The following is a 20,142-nucleotide window of genomic DNA, read 5'->3' on the forward strand; positions in this document are numbered from 1 at the left end:
ATTTTTGTTTTGAGAATGTACCTAACACATGGGCTACTACCAGGTAAAAAGAGCAGAAAGTGAAACTCTGCCCTGTTTCATTTATACTAAGGTTATTAAGGGTAAGGTAAGGTTCATACAGGTAAGACATGTTCAACCAATGTGACTCAGTGTATTAGTTTACTGAAAATATTTAAAAACAACCTAACAAATATAGAATCTGCTTTTTTTTTCCCCCAGAAGTTAACAGAAAAGATGGGGTTGCAGGAGGGAGGCTTGTGTCATTTCATCAGGAATGTCAGCTTGGTGTCTTCCAGTAAGTAATTTTCACAGCACTTGTGGGGAGCCTAAGCCTGTGACCGCTGCATAGGGTGGTGAGCAGCTGAGCATCTTAGATGAATACAGCAGGCAAAACTCACAACAAATCATACACATTTTCTTTCCAGCCTTGCAACGTGCTGTAAGAAAAAAGCTTTTAACAGCTCTGTCTCAGTTACAGAAATCAAAGCTGTAAGGCAGACAAGAAGGGACCTGCATGCTCTGTTTTCCAGTCTTGTGAAACTCCAACCAAAGAGCACAAAGTCAGCACAGTACCTTTCACCTCTGGCCGATACTGCATGCCATCATCTTTCTTTCCAACGGCGTTCGTGTCATCTGTTTCTAGGTGATAAATACATGCATGGATAGCTATTAGGAAAGGCTTATTTCCAGACCACTGCATGTATGTCATTGAGAAGCCAGAACAGTATTCAAAGAATTATTTAAATTGCAGTAAACCTGGACACATTCCCACATTGTTCCCCCCATACAAGCAGCACACCAGGTCAGTAACCTGGTGTCCAGACCAAGACGTGGCACACCTCAAGCTGTAGGCTTTGAACCAAAAACTTTTCCATGGTATGGGCCTAGGTTATTTTGGTGACAGTCTGGTTTTGGTTTTGGAATTGTCTACGTTACAGATCTAGATGTAACTGGCAAAGAGATGGTGGAAAGCTCTTATTCCCATGAGAAAGTCCTAACTGCAAGATCCCAAAACTCAAGAGTCATGCACATGACTAACTACAAGGCAGTAGACAAAAGGATTCAGTGGACCATGCCAGCACTGAAAAAGAAATGGGTATTTGTGCAATCAGGGCCCAACTTGACTCACCTTGGAAGCACATTGTAAAGCCCACAGCAGCAAGAGGGAACACTTCCCATACATCGGTATTCCTTTTGCTCTCATACTTCCTACTACCCCCTCGTGTAAGACACATTGGACTATCACTTAGATTCTCATAAGAGCTTTTGCTGTCTTTCCAAGTAACAGTGGCCAGAGCAAGATTATGTAAACTCAGCACATCATATGTACGCAGTGTAAACATACCTCTGTGAGGGAAACTCTAAAATACAGGTGGAGAGTTCACTGATGATAACTGGATCAGTGACTTCTGATCAAAAGTTGAAAAGGGAAAGCTGTACCAAGCCCACTTACATCACAACTTACATTTACCAGAAAACCAAACTTAAGTGTACCTGAGCAGTGTCCAAGATGCCTGATGTCGATCTGCTCTTGCCTCAGACACGATGCTTCTCTGACAAAGCATGGATTGTTATAGGAACTTCCATCAGAAGCACATACAGGATTAAAACTGTATCCACTGCAGTCTATATTACATACACACCTGTTAATTGAAACATACAGCAAAACAAAATTGACATCCAGCAAATAAAAACTAAGTCCTGATGAGTCCTGAGCAAACACTAGCTCAGACACTAATGCCAGGAGAGAAGAGAATACTGTGTGAGGATGTGGAAGAATTTGTTGATGTCTTAGGCTTCCAAGCAGAATATAGAGAATTATGAATAGGTGCTTCAGTGTGTTTTTTAATAAGGTATTGATATTTCTGGTCATTTTACTGTGATATCAATCTCATTGATTAACACCTGAAAATTGATAACACATTGCTAGGAAGATATACTACATTAATACAACAGTTTGTGATGTCTGTTCTCAAAACCAGATGAATATTCTCCTTCTGGGGATTGTCATAATCCCTGAGAGGGAAACAGAAAAAAAAGGATTCCCATTTCTGGTAAGCAGTAAAAAGATATTTTCTATTTCAGAGGTTGTACAGAATCAATATGCTCAGTTAACCATGTCATTTCAGCAAGACGTTCATTTATACCTTTGAAAGTTAACAGTGGGGGTTTTATGTTGTATTTAAAACAGGATTATGTGATCCGAATTATTTTATCTTGCATCCAATTGACACTTTGATTGTTTTAGATGTGGCATTTTCCATATAATTTGCAACTTGGGATTTTAAAATGAAAGTGGGAAAAATGAAGATGTAGCATGTAATTGGTTCCTAACCACACAAATATAGGACAGCCAAAGACTTAGATTGGGCTGTGACTTACCTGTTTTCAGTTAGATAGTTTTGCTGCCCCAACAAAAAGGCCTGAAATTTTACAGGTGTGAATGTCAGAGGAAAGCTTTCCAGCTTTCAAATCGCCAGCCCTCTTGCTTATTTTAATCAATACTCTACTTTTTAACCGAACTTCTGTTTTTGAATGACAGTTTCTGTGTGTGTGTCACTTTGCTCTGCAAGCTCAGCTCCGCCTCTGGACTGGGAAAAGTAAGGAGTTTGTCTGCAGAACATGGGCCAAGGTGGGTACCATGTCCAGCATTCAACTGAGTTCCTCCTGATGCCATGAGAGCAAGAAGAGCTGCTATACATCTTCTGAGAAAGTGCCAATGAGTACATGATCCTCTCCTTACCAGAAAGCTCTGCACAGGGGGAACATGGTCTGACTTCTAGAAGCTGCTGCTAGCTTCATCATGATTCACTGTTATAAAACATGGGGTGGGGAAAAAAACTTGAGCTACCAATTTGCCAGGGTTTTTATGCCCTTTCCAGCTGTTCCAGGTACAATTAAATTACTAAATAGGTGTATGTGTGCCTCAAGTCAGTGACAAGTCTTGCAGTGGAACTCAATTCCATGCTGCAGAAGCACTGAAGATGGTCAGTGTGCCTTTCACTCTTTATCCGCCAGCACCTTTTGTTGCCAAAATTTACAGGTGCTAGTTTTGCCAGTAATATTTCACTCCTGTGAACTTCAGGTTGTTGCTAGACAAAAGAACACCTCTAGTGCAAACAGGTTTTTAAGTGCACCTAATAGTACTCAAAAATTGCCCCAGTAATAAGCCTCTGTACCTCTTAGTGACCCACTTCAAAGTACTCATGAAGCCACTAAGTATCAATATGATGAACATCATATGATATTTTTTCTTACTAGAAATGGTAATGGTTGTAAACCTTTGATCCAGGAAGGGAAAGACTCTTTTGTCTACATGCTTCTGCATGATTTTAAGCCTAATAAGCCTAACGAGGAGTTTATCAGGATTTACTATATGCAAATAAAAGGCTCAGCAGTTGCGCACGTTTATTGACACACACAAGCAGACAGCTAGTCCTAATTTGTATGACACTGCCTATGTGCTTACAGACACCCTCACTCAGCCTTAAAGCTCAGGAACCACCACTGCCTGCATGCACCCCTCCTTGTCATGTTTGTATAGGTATCTATAGACTGATTCCATCTGTATTTCTATGTTCAAACAGCTCTAAATCTGTCTGTAGTCACCATCCAAGGTCTGTAGCACTGTAATTACTGTTGGGTTTTGTCATTCCTGGTGACAAATACGGTTAGTTTTGAAAATACTTTTTTCTTCCTCATGTGACATTGCAGGATAGAGTTGAAACTGCTTAGAAACTGCATACATTTTCGTGATTCACTGTGTTTAGATTTAGCATCTAATCTTAAATGTTTACTTTCTTCACATTGCCAAATGCTTGTTTTGGTGGTAGCTGTGAATTCCTGACCCCGTTTTTCTGATAAACACTCTCAGTATTAGCTCCAAGCATCTCTTCAACATGCAAAAATTTCTTCTTATAATTTAAAATTTACCTCTGAAGACAGGAAAATAATAACAAAAAACAACACCAAAAACTACAAGAGGAGAGCTTGTGACACTTCCACAAGTGAAGCATGAAGCAGCTGAAGCCCACTGGCCAGCTGCAACAGGCTTGCAGCTGCTTTGTGTTGTTGGAGCCGGACAGGCCTGGTGACTGCCAGGGGTGGGAGCAAGCAAGACACCAGCCTGCTGCCAGCCTGGATGCTGGGATTTGCTGGAGGCTTGCAAGCACACCAAATCCCCATTAGGGCCGCACTGGCACAACAGATCCCGACCAGCTGGCAGCCATATGTGCTTTCTACCCACTGGCTAAATGGGGCTCGCCCGATGGAAAGACCCCCCCAGATGGACAGCCCCCCCCAGCCGGTGGGACACGTGCCTGCTGCCCATCCATACCCCTGCTGCTCACGCACATGCTCCCCAGGCACTGACCGCCCTTCCCTGTGGGAGATGGGGTGGATACTCCTGACAGCTTCTGCAACACTGTGGCTCACTGTTACCAGCCGTTGCTGACCACAAAACCAACTGCATTCCCAGGGCATCCCCTGGCATTTGGGCCCCTGATCTCCAGGATCTGCGCCCTCTTCCAGGATCCACACCACCCTCCTTCCAGGCACCCTTCTCCTGTCCAAGGGCACAGCTTTTCAGGACATCTCTTCTCTCCAGAGCCCAAGCCCTTGGTTTGCAGTCTATCTGCGGAAGTCCAGCCTCCCAGCTGCTGCATCTGTCTAATGGCTCTTCATTAACTGGAGGATCCAGGACGTGACACTTTTTCTCAGCCCAGGCATTGCCCAGAATTTACAACCAGTCCATGCTTGTTGCAGCTCAGGAGTTCAAAAGTTCGATTTCAGATGCTCATCCCCTGACATGGCATCTAATTATCTGCCTGATGCCATTACCTACTTCTTTGCCGAAGACCATGATTCCAAATGGTACGTCTGGCCTTCACCTGGCCATTGAGGTACTGGTGTAGATGCTTTGACAGAGCTGTCTGGCGTGTAAAAGAAGGTGGTTTATGTACACTGTGGGATAATAACAGTTGAACAGGACTGATTGATGTACCTAAACAAATTGAAACTGTTACGCTTCATTATTCCAACAGAAAAGCCTGAAGTCTTCCAGAGGGCTGAAAGGGAATGAGTTAAGGTGGGGACATGGCTGTGATATGATGCTCTGATGCAGGGTCTCCGTGGATGCAGTAGGGTGGCAGAGAGGGGGCCAGCAGCACGTGTTAGAAACCTGTACCATCAGAGAGTCCATGTGGGGTGCAGTGAAGTTGTACTCATAGCCGGTTGGCACTACACCCGAAATACAGCCAGGCTGGCGGGGAGCGCCAAATTGTGAGACAAGAGCAGTCTTGTGAGACAAGAGCAGTGAAATGTGAGGAGTGCTGCTTTCAATAGAAAACATGAAACAAAGATGTTTTTAACTGCTCAGTGTTTGTGAAGAAAGGTAAAACTGTGGGAGAGCAAGTTGCTGCTCTGATGCTGCACATCAAACACATTGAAACTGGCAGCTGAGTGCCTGCAAAAGGACAGGACCACCACCACAGACAGAAATAAAAAGGCACCTCAGGAAAGTGTTGGAAGATCCCCAAATGAAAACATGTTCCATCCTCAAGTCAGAGAGCTACGGAGAGCAAGCAATTGCTTGATACTGAGGAGATGACAGAAAATCCAGACTTCTGAGGGGAACCACATCCCCTCACCAGTGAGTTTGAGTTCTAAAGCCCGGCAGAAGTCAAAGCCCAAGACTAAAAAGCACAGCCCATGGGTCTGAACCATCCCACAGACTATATACAAGCAGCACACAAAGTATGGGAGAAGATGCAGGAGACAGTGTTAATGAGCTAAAAGTGGGGGCTCAAAGGGCAGAAATCTTATCTGGGCTTTTGTAGGCAAGAGAAGCTGTGTGAGGCACCACAGACTGTGGGGTTTTTCTTCACAGCTGAAGACTGAAACTGGACAAAGAATTGAAGTCCCACATTGTAATCTGCTCCTTCTGTGCTGGTGAGAGAGCACAAAGACAGCAGAGGACAACACAGAGAGCTGCTGAGGAAGGAGGGCTGGAAAAACTCAAGATCATGGAGGGGGACCAGGATATGTAGGAGGGGCACCCAGAGAAGAGAGAGAGTAGACCCTAACTGTAAAATTCCTAATATCCTGCCTTTTAAGCACTTATTCTTACTTCTGCCTTAGCTGCCACCAGCACTGTGTCCATGTACATCAGTCCGTGACAGCAGTGCCACATGCAGCTTCCCGAGCAAGGCTGTGCAGGTACGGACACTTTCCAGCACAGCTTGAGCTGAATGACTGATGAATGGCAGCCCTGCCCCAAGGCTGGGTTCCTCCATCCACCAGTCTGATACAGGGACGGGGCTGAAAACCTAGCTTCAGGGCAAAGGGATGCAAAGGTTTTGATCATATTTCTGAATTCGTATACCCAGCATAAAAATATTAGGCTATACAATTAGAGATATTTAATTAGAGGCAGCTGAAGCTTGAGCCCCATCTCTCAGGCAAGTGCTGCTCTGACAGGTATGTTTATTCCTTGGGAGTGACTCCCAAGATCAGAAAGGATCTTGGGAAATAAACCCCAGAATCATGGAAATTTTCAGAAAGAGGAAAGTAACCCTTTTTAAAAGCTTGCAAAAAAAAGATGCCAGAAGGCTTTTAAACATCATAGTACCTTTCTCGTAACTCCCAATTATTTACTCCTGCTATATGGAATCACTTCCCAGAAGAATTGCCTCAAGTCCAGCAGTGGTGACAGCATAAATTTGTGTGTGACAGATTTATTATTTATTATTACTTGGTATTATTATTTCTTATTATTTTTATTATTTATTATTACTTGGTGTCCCATGAAAACAAAGAAAACTACCAACTGGTGCCTTCAGCCTGACGTGTGGCTGCTCAGCACAACCTTCAGAAGAAAAGAGTTGGTGAATTAAGAAAAAGCCACTGAACAGAATTGTGTACTAACAATGTCTTAAAGTGCTTGATGTTTCATACCAGAAAGAACTGAATGAGTGCTTCAAGTTTTTGCTGAAACAGCTTGTTGTAAAAGTCACATTGGAATAAAAAGAGTCAGAGCACTACAGGAGTCTTTTTTTTTCCCAGTAACATTCCTATTGGTTTTAACCAAAAAGATTGAAATGGGTAGTTAATCCAAGTTGATGTCTTCCTGGAGAGGGTTGCTGCTCAGTGTCCTCAACAGATCTTTTCTCTCGCTTAGCCCTGGAACATCAACAAGACACATTCAGGTATTTTTCTGATGTACTAGAAAAAAACTTCATTTTTGTCTCCTGTCACCAGAGAGTTGACATCCTATGAAAACAGGCACCAGCTTGCTGTGACAATGTGCTTTTAGAAGTTGCATGTGTATCGTTCATTCATCAACACCATTAGTTAAACAGAAGAGCATTTTAATTTCAGGAAAGTGCAACGTGCTATAATTAAACCAAACAAAATTTCTAGGTGGTTTTAATAAATACGAAATGAGAATGTACAACTCATTTATTAGGGGCTACTAGGTGTAACAAAGAAAACGTGTTTAGTAAAATGATGTGACACATCTGAAATGAGCTCAGGCTGTAAGAGCACTTGCTGCTATGAGTAAATTAATTAGATCCCCAGAGATCAGAACACATTTCAAGGCTCTTTTTTGTTTTCAGGCTTCAAGGTGTACGTGGTTTGTTGGAAGTTCCGTGTGCTTAAAAACCATGGTAGATTCAAAGAAAAGAGAGAAAAAAGGGAAAGGAAAAGCATTACAGACTTGTGGAATGGGCTTGGCTACTGAGAGACTAACGTTTCCAACCAACAGAAGAGGGTGCTGCGTTTGTGCCCATCTGGGATTTGCTCACAAATGTATTTTTCTGGCCTGTCCTGACAGACAGTGGTGCTTGCTACGCCTTCCAAATAGCCAACTGCAATAGTAAACTTTCCCAGGTACTCATCTATTTACTGGCACATCTGCTTACAAATGTAAAATGGAAAAACTAGAATAAAACAAAGTGTGTGAAATGCACACAGATGGATAAGGGTATGCCTGATGGAATAAATCTAGATAAATTGAAATAGCAGAGATGTTGCAATCGCAGTTAAGAAGATAACCATGTCAAATGAAGGATTACCTTTCATTTGATGTTTCTTCCCTTGTGTGCAATTCTTCCCAGATGAAACCTGAACTAAGAAAATCTGGTTTTCGAAGTGATTTCTCTGCTTATTTGTCTAGAGCTGAATCTTCACGAGATTTTTTTGGTGTCTTTTTTCAAATCCCTTCATAGCACAAAAAAAAGTAGATTTCAATTCTATAAACTTCTCTGTGCCCTGCTTGAACACCCTCTTGGCCTTTACTTCTGCCCAGCAATGCAGAAGACCCTTTAAATGCCGTAAGCTTCAGCTACTTTCTTTCATCTCCTTTTTTAATTCATGAAATGGTGCTCTCTGACCACTGTAGAAATTTAGTCCTTTCCTGCAGTGAGCTTCTAGCAGCATATGTGGTGAACTGCTGATCCACCCTTGAATAACAGAAACCTTCAAAGACTTGGCACGCACTGCTGCAAGGATCATTAAAAATATACATGAAAAAAACCCCAGGCCTGGATAATTATCCACCTAGGATCAATTCATTTTCTTAATAGTCAGTATAATGAAAAGACCATTATATTATTCCTTTCATATCAGGATTTCCTGTAGCCCAATTTTACATGATTCAGTAATCCCATGACACAATCCTAAATCCCTTGTTTAGGTTCATTTCCTCTATTGTTTGTAACTGTGTGTTTTGTTTTACACACAGATACTTAGGACTTTTTTTTCTGCTGGACCACAAAGCTGTGAATTGCATTTACACAGGATTAAGACACCCTTCCTTATGAATACCTGCATACAATATCCTACCCTAAAAGGTCAAAAAAAGAAAGGTCGTCTATGGTGGCTATGGTAAATGAGTGATAAAGTGGCCAAAAGAGGCAAGTATAAGCCAGCATGCCTTACTTGAAATAGAACATACCTTTCTCTGGAAGACAAATTAGGTAGACTGGGACTTTAAAATGTTCATATTGGTATTTCTAAGTGTTACTTAGTGTAACGTACACTAAGTGTACTTACACTTCTGGATTTCTGGTTTGGCCATGGTGAAAACAGACAGTATGTAAATTATAGGCCACTTGAATCTATATGTTGCTGAGACACATTTTCTTCCCAAGGCAAATCTTGTAAAATGCTAATCTCAAAAGGTCTACTTGGGGATCAGTTGTCAATCTTTTCTGAAAATCCACATTATGAGTCAAAACAGACCTTTGACAGCATAGTACACATTAAAAAAACCTGAATGTGCTCAGGATCTCATTTCCATGTTTCACCTGTTAAAAAACAAAATATAGGTAAACCAGAGAACATGACACATTTGAACCTTTATAGTGAGGCTATTTTTAAGTTAATTATTTCCTTATCAAAGAAAAAAAAAAAAGAAAGAAAAATTATATTTTAAACTAAAAGTAATGAAATTTATTCCACCCATTTAGGGACTAAAGGAAAGGAAAGTTGTTACAGAGCATAAGATGGAGGGCAAGATGACCATTCAAGTAGGGCCTTGACAAGGTAGAACAACATCCTGAAGGCTGAAGATAAAGGGAAAGCCACATGACAGACTAAGGGTGGACTGGCAGGGGAGCAGCTCTGCAGAAAAGGACCTGAGGGTCCAGGGGAGCAGCAGGCTGGGGGCTGCTTCACAGGAGGGCTACCAGCAGAGCAAGGGAAATGACTGTCCTCCACTCTGCATTCATCAGGTCCTGTCTGTCTAAACTCTGTCTAGTTTTGGGACCTCCCAGTAACAGCAAATACTCTGAGAAACTGGAGAGGGTCTGGTGGGTAGAGGGCCGGAGCATGTGCTGTGTAAGGAACAGCTAGGGGCACTGGGATTGTTCAGCCTGAAGAAGAGGAGGCCAAGGAGGTGACTGCTGGCACTGACAACCTAGGAGGGACTATTGAGAAGACAGAGGGAAGCTCTTCTCAGACTTGCAAAGTAGACGGGAAAAAGATAACAGCTGCAACTCACGGTGAGAGAAATTCTGATTGAACAGAGGGAAATCATTCCTCAAATAATAAGCAGCTTGAACAAATGCCCAAGTATCCAATTTCCCTTCATAGAGATGGTCAGGGCTTTCCTGGAGAAGCCCTTGAGCCACCTGAGCGAACTATCCCCAGCTGCACTTCAGGGACAGAGCCTAGACCCAAAAACTACCTAGAGATCGCTTCCAACCTGCATTATTCTACGATTCATGATCTCATCCTGGGTATTATTTTCTTGAACTTGCAACATACTTCCAAATGCTTTTCAAAGCAACATTCCTTCTGACAATTATTAGATGTTGGCATGTTGTTTTATTCAGCTATCCAGAAGTGCTTTAGCATGCAAGAGGAAAGGGATACACCACATAAACCAGTGTAAGAGCAGAAGATATAACTCCTCATAACCAATACTACCTTTTATGTTGGAAAGATGATTCACATTACAAGAAGAAAATGTGAGCTGAAAACACTTTTCTTCAATTGATTCAGTATATTCTAAATGTTAATATTAAAATAGTATAAATATTTATTGTGTTTACTATAAATGTAATAAGTATATTCTTTATATTTAATAGACAAGTATTAGAATGTTCTTTTTTGGTACGTGTAAGAGGAAACTTCTGGAAAAAAATGACCAGATAATAGTAAGAAGCCTTAAAAAACTTATGGAAATCAGGACCATTTGAAAATTGAAGTCTTATGAAGAAATATACATACTTAAGAGCCCACCTTTCTAATCACAATACAAAAAAATCCCAAATCCACAAGTAAGTTTATGTTATCAGTTTCTTTGCCAGTGCTGCAGGAGGCTATTGTAAAAAAATAATAAAAAAAAGTTATTCAGCTCTCCAAAGACTGTAAATAGCAATTTCAGTTTCAATCATATGCAGTAAACTGAACCATTGTGTTGTTCAGAAGCTTTATAAAATTACACTGAACATTATTTATCTGAGTTTTTTAAAAATTCACTTGGAGTCCTTAATAGGCACAATAGTATCACAAATAGTTATATACACTGATTTTGTTGAAGAAAGAGTTCATTTAAGTGCTACACTGATGAGGATGATTTTACAACCACATCTGTTTCCATTCGTTTTGCATTCATACTGTATTATTTTAAGTGTTTCAATATTATCGGTATGCTATCTTCTGATTGTGTACTGATAGGATGATCTGCTTATCTACAATCAGTAGAACTGAAAAGTCAAGTGCGTGCTAAGACTGCAGTCTGGATACTCCAGAGTATACCAACAGCAAACCATACTGGGTAGGTGCACTCCATGATTTACCCTATCAGCTCTGGGTGGCCCCAGCTTTGTGCTGCCACTTCCATCTCCACTTCTCAACCTGACTGCATTTCCAATTCAAAATTCCAGCAGAAAACAGACAACCACTCTCGTGCTGCCTACACCTGTAGGTTTCTGGCCACTTTCCCACACAGAAGTTTAAATTTACCAACCTTTCATGTACTTTTTCACTCCCCTGCTACACATTTTGCACCAAATCATTCCGTGATTCTATGATTATGCAAAATACATCACCTTCTCAACACAGCAGAGGAGGGTTCTGGCCAGAGAAGCATTTTGATGGGCAGGGTAGAAAGGGAGATACTGAATGAGCTGTCTCAGACAGCAGCATTTCCCATGATGTATATAATCTATGTTTCACTTTTGTTGCTAGAGGGGGGAAAAAAATCCCCCATGGCTAAATCCTTGTGAAACCTGTTGTCTGCATCCTGTTACCACAGACTTACAGAAAACCACTATACAGATAATACGGCATAGTACGTATTTATGCAACTTAAGACTAGTAGTGGTGCATCTACAAGTGATTTTCTTTGCTCTTTAAAAGCCCGCCCATAAAGTAACAACTTTTTAAAGTACTTATAAGTTGTATGAGGAAAGAAAAATAAAAGGAGAAATGTATTTCTGTGATTCTTCCTCAACCTCTTTCCCAAAACCCTTTTGCATTTACATGAAGAAGTAATGTACGAATCTGCATACAGTCGAACATCAGTTTTCTATTTTCTGTATGGCACGCTGTTTATGACAACCATCTCCTCAGACTTTATTTCTTTGTCTCAATCAGTCCGCTTTAAATTGGCTGAAATTTTTTGCAGAGGCAATGGAAATTATAAAGTTGTTTGTATTTTTTTCATTCAATTTACTATGCATTGTAACCACTTCTGGTTTAGGTAGATGATGTTTCTGAGAAATCAAACAAAATGAAGATACAAATCTAAAACTCTGTGCAAAGCCTGAATTCTTCAGACTGTGTGTGATTTTGTATAATAAAAGCATATGTAGCAACTTTTATCAGAGACAGCCATATGCTTTAATGCCAAACATGAAAACTAAAAATTTTTAACTTTTTCCAAGGGAGAAATACAATTTAAGTAAGTGCAACAGAAAAATAACATCACTAACTTGTAATATGGAGTGCATCTCAGCTGTGTACAACTGACCTTGTTTTAATTTACTTTTAAAAGGCAACAAGATTTGGTAGCTACACAGAGTCACAGAATAATTTAGGCTTGAAGGGAAGTGTAGAGATCATCTAGTCCAAGCCTCTTGTCAAAGCTGGCTCAGGAATGTATCTGATCAAGTTCAGACCATCTCAATGGAAGGAAACTCCACTGTCCCACCAGACATCGTGTTCCAGTGCCAGACCACTCTCATGGTGGAATCATTTTCCATTACGTCAGATCAGCATTTCCCATGCTCTGACATGGACCTGTCATCCCTCACACTATCACTGTACTCCTCCGAGAAGAAAGGACTTGCTTAGACAACAGCAAATCCAACTATAAAAATCAGGAAATGCCAAGGGGTCTTGGTCCTGCTTTTTTGTTGCAAGAAACATCCTACAGTCTTCAGGTACCACCATTTTTTGCATAGGACTCCCACACCTCTTCAGGCCCAAAAAACAAACCACAGTTCATACGAAATAGAATTGTATTTAGCAGGATCTTTCTGTTATTGGGGAAAATCCTGCCTATTCTGTGCTCTAGGCTGTTGTGGATGGCCTGTTGGCAGACCATTTACCTCAAACCACTTGACTTTTTCTGGCAGAAATGTCTCCCCTTCCCTTCCACCAACTGATTAATCATTTTATCCGTAATTTAGTCTCTATTCATAAAACAGGCATGTAGATTCCATTCTACTTCTCAAGAGCACTCAGAACAGAAGGAACTGATGTTTACAAGGCCTCAGATTTCATGGTTTGGGAAAGGATAAAAAAATGCATAATTGTATATTTACTGTAAGTATTAGCATCTCATTAATATGGATTGAGATTATCTACTGCGTGTTAGGAGACAGTTCAACTAACTCATTCAGTTACTATCATGAAGCAAAATCCTTTTAAAGTGCCTTCTGTAATCACGTGAATCACTTTATTAAGTCTTAACATCACAAAGTGCAAGCGTTACCCAAGCCTAAGAAGTCTACTTGGACGGAACTAAATGTACTTTTTGCTTGTGATTCAGTAGACATTACCTCACTATTCAAAACAGTTACAGTGGCCATTCTCCTGCTTACAAAGGAAGATAAAACCAGAATATTTTTATGAAATCAGGGTGTGGGTGTGATATGCTAGAACTAGGGGTGATAGCGGTCTTAATATGCTGCAAAATTGAATTAAATAATAATATGAGCCTAGAAATGTTTATACAAGTCTGATGAAAGGTACTTGTACTGCCAATAATTTTATGTCATGATATAATTTTATGAGGTTGAAAACATGTTGAAACCCAGCAGGTAAGTGAGTGAAAATAAAACGTAAAAAGTATTTTAAAGGGTGCTCTATAAGATGTTCCCAAAAGAAGATTTCAATTCCATCTTGTTTCTGCCAGGTAAATAACTGTTTTGATTTTAGGGAAAAAAAGAAGTCAACTCTGAACTTCTGCTTAAGTAAGTCTATGACCTTCTATGTGACTTCTCAAAATCAACCTTGTGAAGGCAATCCATGTTAACAGAGCCCGATTCAAATCTAAGTCTAAACAGAGAGTGAATATTGCTAAAGCCTATTATAATGGTCGAAGATACTGGAACAAATAAAATGAGATTAAGTTATTTAGGCTGGAAATCTGAAAAAATTGAAAAAAATGATCTGACAGATTGTGATCAACCCTCATGGGAATATTTTCTAACTTTTGAGTACTTTCTACATAAAAAGTTTTGTTTTCACTTATTTTTTTAATGAGGACTAATGAAAGAAATCTTAGAGGCAAAAGAGAGCTCTCTTTGTGTTGTCAAGAAGATGAAGCGTGGCTTCATTTTATGTGAGTAGGATGCAGGGAATAAATCTTCCACTCCTCAACTTCATTCTAACTCATAGATACTACATAGCCACAGTAATGCCAATTCCACGAGTACAGAATGGATAGGCAAGCTTTTACTGAAATTGAATGCTTCAGGATTTATCTTCAAAGCCAACAGCACATCTCAGTGCATATAACAAACAGATCCATACCCATTTTGCCAGTCATAAATGAAACAGACCAAAGCAGTATTGCAGAAAATTATTAGCATTATAAAAAACAGCTACAGCTCATTTGTCTCTCCAGAAAAGAGCAAGCCTACTTTGGTACTGTGACATTTCATGAAATGTGAAGTATCATGCTAGTATTCATGAGTACTATTACCATTTTGGTTTCCGTTGTATGCTATGATTTAATCTTGAATACACACCTTGAATATTAGTGCTAAGGTGCTTTACTGCCTGAGATGCCTTCATGCTGATATCCTGTAATAAAATCTTGTGCAATTAAGACATATTTCAACATGAAATGGATTCCAGCTGGAAGACAGAAGCTTCCCCCAATTAGCGATGTTCAGGCACTGTTATGCTGAGATGCTGATCCCTCCATGCACACAAACACGTACCATTTGCACTTCTCTAACACCTTCACACACTGCCTCTGCAGCTGTGACCCCAGTACCTGGCATCAGCCCAAACCCTAATAAGCTTCTCCCATACTGGTGGCCACTGCCAGGACAACAACTGTGTGAAAACAAAGCCCCATCAATTAGACAGGACTTCTTTTACCTCCCAACAAACCTTAATAGCCTCACAGAGCTGTCTAAAGGAACCTTTTCCTCCATAGTGTCTCTGACCCTTCTGAGAGCCACACAGAGCCTGGACAGCCACATACTCTAACCATCAAGCATCTTAAGTAGGGAAATTTGGTGCACCTGCTTCTGCATTATGGATTGTCTTTAATATCTTCTTGTTTCTTTACCACTTGTTTTGAGCTCTCACAACAACTGGGACTTTTCCATCAGTTTTTCCTTGGGTGCATCTAAGAGGCCAAGTGGCACAGTGAGGTTGGAAGAAGTGACTGGCTCAGGTCACCAGTTCAACCAGTGCCCCAGTCACATGTACTCTTAATTTGCACTGATAATGTAGAAACCCTGTGCCTTTTAATGACCTTGATGTTTAGGTTCAAGCTTTGCACTAATGGAAACAACTGCCTGGAACACTTTATGAACACGTAAAACAGAGAAAAACAAATCCTAGGTATGAATTAACAGTATTTATTTTGCATTCCTGTTTGGTTTGTGGTTGGTTTGTTTTTTTGTTGCCAGGATAAACCAGATCAAGGTCCTTTGTTTGAAAAATATTTGATAAAGATTTTCCAATATATGTCTTTGTTGTTTTCCCCCTTTACCTTGCAATTGCAGACGGTTTGCTCTTTTCAGACACACAACAAACACATTATTATTGGGCATCAATAAAGCTTCAATTAGTAAGAACAAATACAGTGAAGCATGATCATGCACTTTTCCTTTTTCTTAATATTTCCCCCCCACTTTTGTTCACTGATATTGTTCAGGAAAACTTATTACTTACCCAACATTTTCCGCATCTTCATCACACTCAGCCCTATATTTGCAAACTCCGCATTTTGAGTGTTTTCTCTGAACTTCTGTCCCAGAGCCTTCATACTCTAAAATAAACAAGGTATTGTTAACAGAAAGCATGACTTCCAAATTAAGCTCTGATTTTGCTTACCTAAATCCATTTGCCTTCAGGTATACTGTCAACATGCAGTTATCATACAGTGAAGCTATTAACCTCAATAGTGCTCCCTTTTTCAAAATCAGGCAATTGGAGGTTGGTAAAACTGTACCAGTGACAAGAAAACATCCCTGAAAACACTAATGCTTCATTGATTGACTTTTTATTCTCATTTCAATGATTTGTATTTATTCTTGCCCCAGCAGACACACAACTGGCATTGACGTGTGTCCCAGTCACATGTACACTTAATTGGCACTGATAACGTAGGAACCCTGTGCCTTTTAATGACCTTGAATATTGGGTAGTGGGGATTTAAACGCTATTTTCTTTGTCAGTCTTTAATTGCAGATATCCTTCCTGCAATCCTAAATGCAAGGTTACTGCTTGCATTTTATCCCTTTTCTGATACCCAATGATGGGATTAGACTGTGCTTGTATCTCATAAATATACGCTATAGTATATTTTCCAGATCACTCTGTTCACTTGTACAGTACTAAAAGAAAAAAAAAAATCCTCTTAACAAGAAACTTGAAGAAATGCCATGTATTCTAAAAAGTAAAATTAGTATCTCAAATATTCTGCTCCTAAAAATATCTGCACCAATCTTACTGTTGACATGGACAGCAAAACTCTATACTCTTACTGTTTCACTACCATTAGTCACCCTCTTTTTTATTTCAACAAAGTGATAAAGGAGAACTACACATCTGAGCAGAAGGAAAAGAGCCACAGAAATCTGCAGAGGGAGTCAAGAAGCATTTAGCACATCGCAATATCCTGGTGGTGTACAGCTGACTACACAAGGCTGTCGGGTGGACAGAGATCAAAGTGATTCCTTTTCTCATATCAGCTTAGCAGCTTTGTATGCTTCAGCAACAGCAAATCAAACACCACCAACTGAACAGCTGCATTTGCATTCTTTAGATCCACACCAGTCCTTCCTAATTTTCCTGGATCTTGGCTGAAGGGAACCTCCCCTCCTACCTGTGGGGCTATGCTTACATGAAGAATAGTGCAGGTGAGCCTCTCAAATTAAGTTTTGTCTAAAGCATGCTGTACATTTTTCTATCACTACTCTTTAAGTTGCAGTAGAGGTAATTTGCTTTTATCTTCACAAACGTACATCTTACTTGATTTTTCCTTCTTTCTAGATACCACATTCCTGTGCCTGAGTTTGGCATCCTAAAGTGTCTTTTAGTGTCAGATTTCACTTTTCCATGCCAGTAAATGATCCCCTACAGTTTAAGTAAGTTAAACAAATGGTACTGCTATGGCTTTCATTCATGATATTTCTCCTTCTTCTGCTGTTCTTACGACCCTCAACACCCTTCCCCAGCATGTTAGCATCCTCCAGAACTATGGATACAATAGCTGGACACACTGCTCCAGGAGTTGTCATAAAAAACAAATACCATCTATGATATTCTCAAGTCAAGACACCCAACAACCATATTGATTTTTAACCATTTTTCTGCACTGACCATTATTATTCGCATCCACTTTATTAGCCACCTTATTCCCCAATGAGTCCTTTTCAGGGTGATCAGTCTGTAGGAGAGAGGGTGACATTAAGGAAAAATTGCCTATATCCTGGACTCGCTACATATAACCCTGTCCTCAGACATTAAGATCCCACCTGCTTGTGTGTACTGTTAGCTCAGTGACCTGCTTTCTGTCATCCAGACCAAATCCGTACTGACTGGTTTGCTCCCAGGTCACCAGTGGAAGGGGTCATGAAGACAAGGACAGTCCCTCTAAACACACTCATTTTGTAACGGTTCCGTAACATTTAACAATCATATAACAATCTATTGATTTGCAATATTTTTGCACATCAGATGTGCACTGTGTGGATGTTGTACATTCCAGTTACTTAGACTTGTATGAGAGACTGCCTTTCACTGAGAAAGGTTATGGTTTTGAGGTGGTACACTTGAATAAAATGTCCTGTTGTACAAATGTCTTTCTCAGAAAAATAGGTTTAAGAAAAAGGTAAATTTCTCAATAAAGGTTTTCCATGTACCCATGATGTTCCCTCCCTTAATTCTGTATTCAGTTGATTCTTCTGCCTTCAATTCCACCGCTTTTCCTCTGATGGATGCCAGAATGAAAGGCTGTAGCCCTCCCGATCATCACATTTATCTTTTCTCAAAATATTTGTACATTATTTCTTATCATTCAAGTGAAGAAAAAGAGACCAAAGAAGTCATTGTCAGTCCAGAGAATTCTTTACCAATCATTTTTAAAGCTTTTCAGCCAGACTCGCTGGTTACAAAACACCTGACTTCAACATTCAGTGCTTAATAACCTTTTGCAGTAGTGCTAGCATGGAAAATATTTCATCAGATCTTATATATAATATCTGACTTGACTACAAATGCAACCAGAATGCTTTACAGAGCACTTCCACTGCCGTATTAGCATTTCAATTTTGTAATGGAGCAAATGAAGCAACACATACACACACACATACACACACATCCCTCCCTCATGGGCTTTACGTTCTCCTCCTTATGAATGCCGTGACACCTTTTAATTTTCATAAACAATAATCCACAAATATTTGTTCATTGTTTTTATATACTATCCAGTGTAACCTCTCTCTCTCTCTTCTCACCCCCTAAAATTGCTTTCTCTACCTTTTAGAGTTAGGGTTGTTTTAGAAAAAGTGTGGCCTTTCTTTCTTGATCAGAACTTGCTGGACCTCATTTATACAGAATTATTTATCTGTACTCTACTTTGCATATAATAAATATGTGCAAGTCAAGAACACCTGCACCTTAGGTATAAATAATTTACACCTGTCAGGATGAGGTGTAACACAGATGAATGTATATTGATGCAACGTTTCCAAGTTAGGTGATAGTAATTTGTAATTTTTAGAAGCTTCTTTCATTACTAGCTGCATCATGTTTTAGTAGTAGCAGCATTCAACACTGCATATAATTTAGACTGAATAGAGTTTTCCCACCAATACAGAATAGATGAATACTGTTTTTCAGCCTGAATTGGTAGCAGACATTTTCCATACCCCACTTGTGTTCTGTTAAAATAAGTTAACCCATTAATATTTGAAAGCATAAGTTTCTCTACTGCAAATGTCTCCAAATAGGCAATGCATCCCTTGACGGATTGCCCCTCTCTTCTCCTTTCTCCCCCACATTTGATTGTTCCTAAATAGGTTATAGCCATTAATTTTAATATTCAAATCCATCAGATCTTCCCAGCAGGGAAGTAATATCAATATCTTCAGTACTATCAATTAGGTCAAAATATGTTCCTAAATGAGCAATTTAAGCTCCTCTTGTTTATTAAGCAGGCTTCTAATATTGATGTATAGATGGTTACAGGATTTCTTCTCCTCACTTTTGTTGTAATCTTGATTAATTCTGTTCTTTGACATCTTAATTTCATGATGAGTGAAAGCTCATTTTCTCTCTTTTCAGCTTCCTTTTGAGTGTCAGGGCAGTACTTCATTAATGCTACGTCCTTCGAAAGAAACAAGGCACAAGGATGGGATCTGTGACTCCCAGTTGTCTCTCTGAGCTGCAGTGATCCCTAACACTTCTCCTCAAGTCATTATTCCTCTGCAGAAGATGGCCAGCTATATGTTAGGAGCCGCAGGGTAGGAGCCTGCAAACAGGCAGTAGCTCTAGAGGAACTGGCCAGCAGTAAATTGCTTCCCTCAGCAACTCATTTGTGTGTTCCTGCAATGGTAATATGGCTGGGTTTCCACTGAGGGCTTTCAATCAGGCTTGAAGCGAAAGCATCAGTCTTTGTCAAAGTGAAGTTTGGTCTGCCCCAAGGCATGGCCTGGAAAAGGAGCTCCGCTGCATGTATGTATTTATCACTGTGAAGCAGGGGGAGCTTGTCAAGAGCTGCAGCTTTTCAGTAGCCATGTACAGATGGAATAATGATTCCTTGTCTGGGAAAGCCCCTCTGAAAACCAGTTCCTATCTGTTTTGGAAGTACAGTGAATTTTGCTGTACCTCATGGGAGCAGCTAATCTCAAAAAAATTTTAGAAACAGAGGAAGGACCACAGCAAATCCCCTTCTGCATCCTAAGGTGCAGAACACACCACCCCCTGTGATTAGGCTGT

The 20,142-nt window shown here is 40.2% G+C and overlaps 1 protein-coding gene across 1 annotated transcript in view; it reads right to left on the reverse strand.

The window, feature by feature from the left end:
• TMEFF1 (transmembrane protein with EGF-like and two follistatin-like domains 1) overlaps window positions 1-20,142 on the reverse strand; it is a gene marked incomplete at its 5' end in the record, with an annotated part of 50,195 nt that overhangs the window by 11,369 nt on the left and 18,684 nt on the right. The window contains 3 exons of the mRNA XM_010018559.1: window positions 574-639; window positions 1,495-1,643; window positions 15,871-15,967. Of these exons, the coding sequence (XP_010016861.1) occupies window positions 574-639; window positions 1,495-1,643; window positions 15,871-15,967 (312 nt within the window). The remainder of the gene's footprint in view (window positions 1-573; window positions 640-1,494; window positions 1,644-15,870; window positions 15,968-20,142) is intronic.

The sequence above is a fragment of the Nestor notabilis genome, unplaced genomic scaffold, assembly GCF_000696875.1.
Source record: "Nestor notabilis isolate BGI_N333 unplaced genomic scaffold, ASM69687v1 scaffold8067, whole genome shotgun sequence".
NCBI classification, from domain to species: domain Eukaryota; kingdom Metazoa; phylum Chordata; class Aves; order Psittaciformes; family Psittacidae; genus Nestor; species Nestor notabilis.